Source organism: Brachypodium distachyon, chromosome 2 (genome assembly GCF_000005505.3).
Source record: "Brachypodium distachyon strain Bd21 chromosome 2, Brachypodium_distachyon_v3.0, whole genome shotgun sequence".
Taxonomy (NCBI): Eukaryota; Viridiplantae; Streptophyta; class Magnoliopsida; order Poales; family Poaceae; genus Brachypodium; species Brachypodium distachyon.
In genome coordinates this window covers 13,840,183-13,851,613 of record NC_016132.3, presented here as the reverse complement: position 1 = coordinate 13,851,613, position 11,431 = coordinate 13,840,183, and the positions used below count along the sequence as shown (strand labels likewise).

General features: G+C 51.3%; 1 protein-coding gene across 1 annotated transcript; it reads right to left on the bottom strand.

The window, feature by feature from the left end:
• Positions 1 to 8,727: 8,727 nt before the first annotated feature.
• Positions 8,728 to 10,466, bottom strand: LOC100830105 (protein MIZU-KUSSEI 1). Its single transcript, XM_003567790.4, has one exon. The coding sequence runs from the start codon at positions 9,976 to 9,978 to the stop codon at positions 9,040 to 9,042; it is 939 nt and encodes a 312-aa protein (XP_003567838.1). The 5' UTR covers positions 9,979 to 10,466; the 3' UTR covers positions 8,728 to 9,039.
• Between the last annotated feature and the right edge of the window lie 965 nt (positions 10,467 to 11,431).

Below are 11,431 nucleotides of genomic sequence, written 5' to 3'. Positions count from 1 at the left end.
TACAGTTGAGAAAAAAAGGCACCACGTAGCAATGATGCATATACTAGGTGTTGAAAAATGACAGCAGCTACTATGTTACTTGTTCAGTTTTAGATATGACAGCAGCTAGTGCAATTTCTAGCAATGGAGTACAAGTTTCACTTCAATCGAAAAATGGTTTACAGGTTTTAGACATCCAAACAAAGTAACCACTAAACCACATAAGCAAGTGTCTCAATTTCTAGCAGTGGAGTACAAGTTTCACTTCAATCAAAAAATGGATTACAGATTTTAGACATCCAAACAAAGTAACCACTAAACCACATAAGCAAGCTATTCTGTAGTAGTAGTAGTACAGCAGCTGATCACAGGCCCACACCGGCAGCGCCAAGTCAATTTTAGTGGATCTAACTGAAGAAGATGAACTGAAGCTGAAGAACCAGAAGAACTGAAGCTGCTGTAGTGCACAGACACCAGCGTGAGCACCATCCCCACCTTGAGAGTGTGCCACTCGCCTCGGCTCCTCCTCGCGATCCTCCAAGGGCATCTGAATAACTTGGACCATGACAAAAAAAAATCAGAATATTAGAGATTCCTAGTCGATATTTACAGCTTGAACTTCCAAGTGCAATATATGTATTTAAAATCAAATGAAAAGCAGAAGCTGAACTACAGCCTAAGGGAGATAAATTATGCAAAATCGCAATCACACGAAAGAATCAAGAGTATTACATGACATGATCCTTATCTATCTCTGGCTCTCCGTAAAATAACCTTGTGCTCGACTGTATGTGCACTCTTATGATCCTATTGGTTTCTCAGCTACCTGGCTTATGAGGATCAGATCCTAATTCTGTGTACTGACTGCCCTGGATTCGTTACCTAATGACTGTGCCTATGCTTTGCGACTGAATAACATTATGGTTAACTTGGACACTTAATTGTTAATTGCTACGTGAAAAATAATTGAGTTAGCTAGTTCACATACTGACTCGCTGAATGATTTCTAATGGTTTACCAGCAGAAAGCTTCTATATTACACATTTACAGGTATAATCCTAAGTAGAGAACTTGAAACTACCAGCCCCCATGACATGGTGGACTAGATTCTAAAGGTTCTGATATGCTAAGCTGAGTAATTCTACTGAAATGTCAGACTGAGAGGCTAGACCAATGAGTTTCAGCACAGGGCTAAGCTAATTTTAATGGTTCCTGTGTAGAAGATTCAGTCTGAAAATTGTGCGTTTGTTTTATCATGCCTCTACCAGGTTCAGCTAATTAAAAGAGTACATATTTCCAACTTACACAGGAGCAGCCTGATGCTAAACTGAAACCGTGAGCTATTAATTCCATGGTATGGTAGACTGATTCTAAAGGTTCTGGTTCATTTATCATCCTGACAACACTGATAATGACAACTACGTTTCTCCGAAGAGTTCGGATATTAAACAACCACTTGAGTCTTGAGCTGCTATTGCACTTCTACAGGAAAAAGCAATAGTCACCAAAATGCTTGACAATCACAAGGTTACCATCAGACATCAGTTAGTCCCAATATAATATACAGTATCATGCACTATAAATTCATGATGTCCTATAGTTAGTACTCTGTATGTCCTAGTATTTATAAACAGATGATAACTAAAAAATCAGGCTAATTAGTACCGATGGGAAACAGTATGTATAGATTGTATTCCTATTTCTGGCTCAGATATGAAAACACAATGAGCTACCATGTGCACACGCAGACTAAAGATGACACACCACATTCATAAATTCTTTTTTTAAAACTCCGAACATAACTTTCTTTGAAAGATTAAATTGCATAAAACGATCACATTTGCAACAGGTACAACATAACCACCACTTTTGATCTTTGTTTCAAAAAACCATCATCTCTGTGTAACGTAAGCAATCCTGACCGGAGGAACCCATATGTCAGCGTTGACGTGGCAGCCACGGTTGGAAACAACTCTGAATCAAGAGGAGGAGGCTGTGGGGATAGGTGACGACGTGCTGGCCGAGATCATCCCAAGGCTGCCGCTCGAGTCCGTGGCCCTGTCTGTGTGCGTCTCGAAGTACTGGTCCGCCGCCGTTTCCGACGAGTAACTCCGCCGCCGCCTCCCGCTCCACATGTCCATGGTCTGCCGGAAGGAGGTCCTTGATGCCGAGCAATGACCGCCGCTGCGTTCTCCGACGATCGAGCCCAGCTCGGCCCAGTGTTTGACGATATTTTGTACCAAAATTCGTTGCGAAATCAAGACACGACATACAAGAAAAAAGATCAGCTGCATGCATGTAGGGACTATAGTTATATCTAGAGCTCTTTTACGGTACTCTTGATTTAATATAATCCGTTCATTTATCCCGATCAAGTAGTTAATATTACCTGGTACTCCATCCTCAATCACACGGAGTACCGAATTAAGAACACTGGGAGTACCTCGAGTTGGAGGGCATAACCGTAATTATGTGGGTTGGCGTGGTCTTTTCCCGTGATGCAACTTAGAAAAAAAATAGGAAAAAACATCTTGCGCCGGCGGTGTAGACGACGCCGCACCGCCCGATGGCTGCTCCGGCGGCAGAGGGACGAGGCGCTGCCACGATGGGGCGGACAAGGCCGCGCTCGAATGGTCGTTGGGCATGAGGGGACGAGGCGCTGGGCCGGTGGAGCGGACGAGGCCGCTGCGCGCCGCGATTGGGCTGCCGCCGCCTCAAAAGCCGCTGCGCCAGCGGAGGGGATGAAACCGTCTGTTGTGTACGGCACTGAGAGGGCCATCCTGCCAACAGCATCGATGGTGCTTTCCAGCGGACGGAGAAGAGGCGACCCAGCCGGCGGCGATCCGGCCAGCGAGGGGACGGCGACGACCCTGGATCGATCAGGATGGGGTGCATGGCGAGGCTCCCCGATGGAATTGGCTGGGGCGGTGCTGCGACTCTGCGCTTCCCAGCACTCCGGCCAGCGAGCGGACGCTGAGATCAGGTATGGGTGGCGCGCAGCTGCTGAATGACAAAATGCTGCGTGCATCGAGCTAGAACACAGCTGAGCATGCACGTCGCATATAATCCTTCATTGATTGTACAGGCATGATCAGCCTCTGCGTGGGACATACATGCACCATGCATCCAAGTTTGGTTGACGCTCACACAGGCACATAGCTGAAGAAGCCAAGCCAAGTTCTTCACGTTCTCATAGCTGGACAATCCGAGCTGCTCACGACCAGATACCTTTTATTTGCACCGGCCGCGTCGCACAGGTACTTCAAGTCGTTAACTAACAAAAGAGTATCAAGCAGAATACTTGTTTACTTTTCAACAGAGCGAGCCACGAGGAAGAGATAAGCACGCATGTACCAATCCAAACCAACCAAGCGATCGAACGGCCAGGCGGAGGAGCCGTGAATTGTGGAGCTGGTCGTACATATCCAACCATCGCTGCTGGTTGCCTATAAAAGGCGCAGGTGTCTGCGCTTTAAGGGGGAGGACGGAGCGCGCCCAGGATGGCGGCGCGGCGCGGCGCACCCCACAACGTCCCCAAACCAAGACGGGTGAACAGGGAAGAAGAACACGAGGACGGGGGCCCTAGCGGCGCTTGAAGGCAGCGCAGTACGTCGCGCCAGACGCACGCACAAGGAGAACCCGAGGACCCATTGATACGACACGAGCTCCACCTCTAATCAGATCAAGAAGCAGCAAAGTGAAGGATAGAGGTAGCGTGGTAGTGCTGCCGGCCGGCCGCGCTCACCACGCGCGGTACATGCAGGGCACCAGATCGAGGCCAGCAGGACGCTGCTCATCCGCAGGCTTCATCAACAACTCGTCTGGCTTTATCATAAACACAGGGTCAAGATGGAGGGCAGCGAGACGCTGCGCCCAAGATGGCGGCAAGCCGCACGTACGGAACAGGAGACGGAGACCCTACCTGCACTGGGAGGCAGGTTGCGCCCAGACGCACGCACGAGGAGATCGCGGAAGATCGGAAGGCAGCGGCGGCTGTCACATGTAGTCGCCCCGCACGTCCACAATGGTGTGGAGGCGGCCGGCTTGTTTCCGGGCGCCCACCCAACCATCGACACATACACGCATGAAGGTAAATATCATATCCTATAACCTCTCATTTCCTTCCAGAGGAGGACCAGGTCGTGGCTCACGGCTTCAAGCAACGATGCCGTCATCATCTCCGGAGCTTGGCCGCATGGTGTCCACGACCACCTTTCTACATGGTCGTGATTGCCATCGTGCGTCGTTCCTGGCGCCATGTCATGGAGGTGTGCGACGTTCCAACGCCCGCAAAATGCGAGGCGTCGTCTTCAACAAACAACAGGTGTTCACCGAGCGCCGTCGCTGACACCACGTTTCGACGCCCGCACAATGCGAGGTCTTCATCAATAGCCAATCGGTGTCTGCCTGAGCGCCGTCGTGCTCGATGGTCAACGTGGGCTGCAGCTCGATGGTCAACCGCTCATGGCGGCCTTCTACGTGGTGTCTGCTGAGACACCACCACACATGGTGCGCATCTTGGCGTACTTTTCACAGGTTGTCTCCATGCTAAGGCACCGCCGCTCGTGGCGGCCTTCTACGTGGTGTCACCGAACACCGCCACCGACGGTGCCCACGTTGGTGCATCCCTCACAGGTTAGTATCGTGTCGTGCCCATCTTGGCACACTATTCACAGGTTGTCTCCATGCTAAGACACCGCCGCTCGTGGCTGCCTTCTACATGGTGTCACCGAACACCGCCACCGACGGTGCCCACATTGGCGCATCCTTCACAGTGTCCGCGAAGACACCGCCAAACACGGCGCCCGTCTTGGCGCACTCTTCACCAACTTGGCATCGGCACGTCGTGACTCGTGGCGGCCTTCTACGTGGTGTCCGTCGAGACACCAACGTACACGGCGCCTGCCTTGGCGCACTCTTCACCAACTCCTGGCGAGGTCTCTTGCACATCCAACAGCACCTACATCGTCATCTTCAACATCAAGTCTGCTCCCTCATCCACATGGCCGATGGCATTCCGGCATCTAACCATCTTCCCCAACACCGGCGAGGCGAAGCCACTCCACCAACATGTCCGTGTACCGATGAAGTACATCACCAACATCACACGCTCTTGCTGGGCACCGACGAGGCAAAGGCAAGGCATTATGTCCGGTCCGATGAGGCGGACATTTTACAGGCTGGGTACCAACAAGGCGAAGGCCACTTCATCAACCTGTCTAGCTGACAAGGCGCGTGTCAGCGAGACACTACATCGACAAGACGGCGGAGCATGCTGTTCGGCACCTGCACGGTCGAACAGTTGTGGCTTAGCTTCGATGGAGCGGGGTTGTACCACCCCTCTCTTCCTCTTCATCACCACCATCTTCCACACCAAGCACAGGGAGAAGACAAGATTTGAAGACGACACCATTGCAGCAGCTTAATCGGAGGTGGTTTGCAGTCTTGACCTGCGGACGTAATTAAGCAGGAGCTCTCCGGGACCCCGTGAACCAAGAAATCACAATCGTCCATGTTATGTTGGCCGTGCTAGCAGGCCGGACGGAGCGCATTATTTATAGGGAACTTGTAATTTCATTTCTCCATAGTGAGATTAATAGAATACATGTTTCCCTATTTTGTTTTCTTTATTTGTGTACATTAGTACACTGGCACACCCACACCTTTTATTTCTGCTGGCGCGTTGAGAAAATACACTCTATGCCTTAGAGTTTCGTTATTTTTCTCACCAAACACCCAGCAATGTTCATGGTCGTCCACGTCCAACTCGTCGACTTCGACCTCGGCTTCGGCGCTTCCACAACCACCACCCAATAGAGCTCCACCAGCCCACCATTGTCGTCTGCTTCGACCAAGGCGACAGCTGTGACCGCGAATCCAGCCTCCGCCTTCGACCCATGCGCTCGACATGGTGACCAAGGTTGGCCATGAGCCAGGTGCTTGTCCACCGCGCTGCTCATTCGCTGGCCGCTGGCGGCGAGTCGCCGGACGTGGTGACGAAGGCTGGAGAGACAGACTGGGGACTGGGCCGCGAGTCGTCTTCCTCACGTTCGGCGAGAGTGCCGCCCGTCGTCACGCTGTCCCTTCCGGCGCCTCCTCGCCCCGCCGCCGCGCTACCCCTTCCGGTGTCTCACTCTACCCGACGCCAACACAGTCCAGCCCGGATCACCCCGGCGAATCGAACGCCCTCCTCGCCCGGATCTCCGGCACTCCCGAGGCTCCCCACCACGTCGTCCCTCGCCGGCCCCTGAGGAAGCCGAGGAGTCATGGGCGTGGCTGCCAGCACGACAAGGGCGCAGTGCTCGCGGCCTTGCACGAGATCTAGGACCTCCATGACGCGGGCCGGGAGGTGGCGCGCAACCTTCTCGAGCTCCATCAGCCAGGAGGGGCAGATGGGGACGTGGCGTACCTTGCAGGAGGGCATACGCATACGCATAGGTACCTCGCTGATGGCACGGGAGAGTGAGGCCTTGAGGATGGGCTGTGGGAAGCTGGTGAGGCCGTGGAAGAGCGGCAAGAACCGGATGCCGGGACCGACGTAGGACACCCCGTGCAGCGCCTCGGACCACCACTTGTGCACCAGGATGCCTGGCCGGGCGGCTCGTAGGCGGAGGGAGACGGACGGGAGGCGGAATGGCTGGGAGAGGGCTCGCAGGAAGAGGGAGAGGGACGGGAAGGGAGGCGTCTCGTCGGCGGCGAAGGGAGACGGGCAATTTGGCGGTGGCGGTGGCGGCGGCTAGAGCTCGCTGGTGTGGTACCGACAGCAAACCTGGTGATCCAATGGTCCAATTGGATCGCATCCTATTTGGGCCGAAAGTTTTATGGGACCGAACGGGTTGTCCATAGTGCTAGTTTTATTGGACTCATGGGCGTCCTCCACTCCTCCTCCGCCAAGCTGCTGATCTCCCCTTAGGCTAAAAAAAAAAAGCTGCTGATCTCCCCAAAAAAAAAACTGCTGATCTGAAAACAGTTCGACGTCGACTTGTTGCATGACCACTGCATCGAGTACCTAGAGCAAGTTTATACTCCAAAGATAATGCCTCAAATGGAGTATGGTGTTCCTAGAGACCAAGTATGCACGAGTAGAGCTTTGTTCCTCGAGTCAACAACTAACCCCCAACACATGGATTAACCGAAAAATGCAATGTGTTCGATTGTTAGCCTAGCTCTAACCACTTGCTTCCTCCGTTTCATAATAAGTAATTCAAATTTGTCCAAATATAAATGTTTCTATGCCTAAAAGATAGATACATGTAATAGAAAGTCACTTAATATGGGACGGAAAAAATACTTTTATAACAAATTGCTCGATCGGATCACGCAGCTATGAGGACGGGAACAAAAGAGAAGCCTCGCTCTAACTCATTCTTATCGCCAATTAACAACACCGTATTGTTATTTGCAAAAACTATTTTAGCAGAGAAATTAAATGTTCCAATCCAAGCCATGCATGTGACGCGTTGATCTGATCTGACGACATGTTGCTTTCTGTCCTATCGTTTCTGCTGCGACACTTGATCTGACGCTTGTGCTACTGCCGATGTCGATAGCTCCTTGGGATCCCCGAATTCTGACGCTACGATCCAGAGGCGGACACGAGAATATACGTGGAGAACCGGCATGACGGAGGGCCCTGCATTTTGTGCCATGCTTGCTTTCTTTGCCTCGGGAAGGCAAATAAAATGGGACTAGGCAGTACGATCGAGACATCGAGTAGGGCTGTCCTGTGCATGCACTGTCCCGATCGGGACGGTGTTTCGTGTCGTCTTCCTGTCACCAACTTTAATCGCTCGAACCCGGGCTAGATCGGGTTAATTTTGTTGTTTTCATATCATGTTATTTTGGCCATTTTCATGGTTTAAAAAAAAAGAAAGTATAGTTTTGTTCTCTTAATCGACAGCAAAGTCGTCTATGGTCTCGCAACCTGTCGTGTATATTTTGTTCATAGATTGATAAATCCAGATACCTTTGGTCCCTTCCTGGATTCCAATGGTTTTGGTTTTTTCTTTTAAAGTTTTTCACGTCGGATGCCACGATGCATAATTGAAGAATCAAAGGTGATTTCGAGTTTCATTGGCTATCTAGGGAGGAAACAAACGCCGTCGTGACATGATACGTGGAAAATTCTGGATAAAACCGGATCACGTGGAGTCAAAACTGTCCAAAACCGAAAACCGAAAGAAAGACTAAAACTATCTGGTTTTGCGAACCGAGGGACCGAATGTGTACGATTTTGAGTTCGGAGACTATTTCTAGACGTTGTTGCCAATTGAGAGACCAAAATATCCCATTTCTCTTTCTAGATATATATGTACACATTTTCTTTTTTTTTCAAACTGAATAATTAATATTTTCTCATTTCTTTAATCTCTCTCTTTCATCTCCACCTTGTCTCACCTAATATGATGGCCACATCAAAGCTGTCAGTCTGTAAGAACTAAACAGAACTAATTAAAGTGTATAGATATACGGATAAAAAGGCAAGACAGAAAGAAAATGAGCACATAGCGTGAGTTAATAATCGGCGGCATGAAACGAGCTGCGAAAGGAAAAAGGGCTACGACGCCCATGCATGTTACTACTACTACAGGCCCCCACAGCAAAGTAAATTCGAGTCTTTTGAGAAGATGCAATGCAGAAAGTGACCTGTTTCGTGATGCCTTCTACGCATCCGAACGATCGTTTGCAAGAAGCCTACATGTATAAAATGTATTGGAAAAACTACATAACATGAGTGAATTAATCAGAGATACCGAATGCATGCTACTCCGTAGTAGAATTTTATTGATATGATTACAAAATGCTTAGAACCACATTACTAGTTGATTTACTGGAGTTACTATTCATCTGCCGAGCCATTACAGTCCGACAATAGGAATGTCTCCCTAGATGTAAAAAGGAAAAGAAGAGACGGCGTACTTTAGAGCAACAAAAGTGCGTATTTCCACACCCATTTACGCTTCCCCACACAGAGTCTACACGCAACCGGCAAAATCCGCTTTCACTGCATCGCACACGTAAATTCAGGGCTTGGCCGACATTGGTGTTTGACGTCATCGGTCAGACTCTGAGGAGGTAGACGCTGAGCTCGGGTCCGCCGTTGTTGCCGCCGCCGCCGCTGCTGTTGTCTGGGTTCATCATGTAGAACGCCTCGGAGTCGCGGGACCCCACCACGCGCTCGAACCGGGCCCGCATGTACATCACGTCCCCCTCGATCCCGCCGCCGCTCGCCGCCGGGATCACCCCGGCGCCCATGGACACGGGCTCCAGCGCCCGCAGCACGCGCCAGTCAGCGGCGCCGCACTCCCTCCTCGCCGCGAACCCGCAGCTCCTCCCGTTCACGTACGCCCTCCACACCGTCTCCTCCACCAGCCTCCTCCCCCCGCCGCCGCCTTCGTCTCCGGCTCCGGCGCCGCCCTTGGGCTTGCCCCGCTCGCACTCGAGCGCGATGCGCACGAGCCCCGACGCCATCTCGCGCACCAGGGCCGCCGTGGGCGCCGCGAGCTCCAGCAGCAGCGCCGGGCACGCGCGCGGGTCCACCTGGAACGCCAGGTGCACGTGGCCGCGCCGGTGGCCGTAGAGCGTGCCGGCGAGCCGCGCGCCCATGCCCACCTGCCGCCGCCGCCCCGACACCGCCGCCGACAGCGCCGACCTTATCCGCGCCACCGCCGTCTTCACCTTCGCCTTCCTCTGCTTCTGCTGCTTCTCCTTCTGCGGCGCCTGAGCCTGGGCCGCTTTGGGCCGCGGCTTCTGAGGAAGAGGAGGAGGGGAGAGGAAGCCGTCGGAGTGGAAGGATGGGCAAGCGGAAGAGAACGCCATGGCTCCCTCCTCCTCTTCTTCTTCCTCCTCCTCCTCGGCTTCCGAGCTCTTCATGTAGTACTCGTCCCCGCTCATGCCGCCATGGCTGCTGCTCCTGCTCTTGCCGAGCACCGGCCACTTGAAGTGCCTCCTCGAGAACGACAGCGTGTCCTGCGGGCTCCTCGCCGTGATGTCTCTCATGGCTATCTTTCTTCTTCTTCCACCTCGAGCTAAGCTGTGGAGTGGGTGCTGAGCTGAGCTGAGCTGAGCTCTGCTTCAGTTGCTAGCCAGAGGGTGTCCGAGTGTGTGTATGTATCCAGTGGTGCCTGCTGGTTTTGTACCGAGTGGTGAGTAGTAGAACCCACCAAAACTGAGCAAACAAAAAAGCAAAAGAGAGAGCTAAGCTGCTTTGGCCTGGAGTGTGGTTGCTGGGGTTCTGATCTGATCTTGAGCTTGTTTTCTTGCGAGGAATTGGTAGACAGGAAATGCAGGTAGTGGCAGGCAGGAGAAACTGATCATCGGCTCATGGCCGGTAAGATACATAATTGACAGCTGAGAAGAGAATGACAGGGATTTCGAGGATAAAAAAAGTTGACAGTGACAAGAGAGAGGGGGGCAGGGGGTAGCTAGCTCAGTTTATTAGGGACTATGGGAGATTGTTTAAAGTGTGTTTGTGAGTGGTTGATGATGCACTGATGAGGCTAGACTGAAGTGTAATGATCAAGGGATTACTATTAGTTTTTCAGGTTTCTTAGCTGCTGCTTGATCTCTTGAAAAGGGACAAAAGCTAGGTGAGAAAAAGCTCTACTCATGTTAAGATTGTTTTTTCCCTGTATATGTAGCTTCAGTAATAAGCTTACCAAAATTGTACAAGTAAATCTTTGCTAGTGCTACTTGGCTACTTGCATAGGCATTTTCCTAACAAACATAGACAAGAGCACAATTTTGTATGGCATGTTGGGGCTCGCAGCTCGCTAGTTGTCCATGATGATCTTTTCTTGTTGGGGCCAGAGGGCTATCGTGATGACTTTAATTGTGATCAGCGCAAGCAAATTTGATTGGGTTTGCAACTAAAGTTGTTGTAGCTGACTCCTGACTACTACTGATTATATATGTGCTCATCATTGTGAACTGATAGTAGACATACATGTGGCCGAAAACTACTTTGGGAGTTGGGACCTAGGGAGATCTCTCTCTTTCCATTCTCTCGGTGCTAGTGAAATGATGCAACCAACACGTACCAAAGCAACATATATCTTCCTTAAAATACGTAAAAACACACACATGGGGGCCGGCGGTCATGCAGCTTTACTTTTGCCCCCAACCCCAAACAGTATATCGATCGGCCTCGATCATGGGTGATGGATCTTCAGATCAACTGCTACGGGAGTCAGTCAGTCAGTCGAGCAACAAAACTCTGCTAGTCTCACTAGCTAGCACTAATTAACTGACGTAGATTTGTATACGTCAGTTAAGTCAGGCGGAGATAGATAGCCGCACGGTAGGTTTGAAAAGCTTGACGGTTAACAGAATTTATACCGTCTTATATTCCGAAGGGTTGATCAGGCGGCAGGGCCGTTTTGACACGGCCGGCAGCTAGCGAGAGCAGATCGCAGAACAGGAAGACGACGGGCGCGCAATCAGGCAGGCAAAA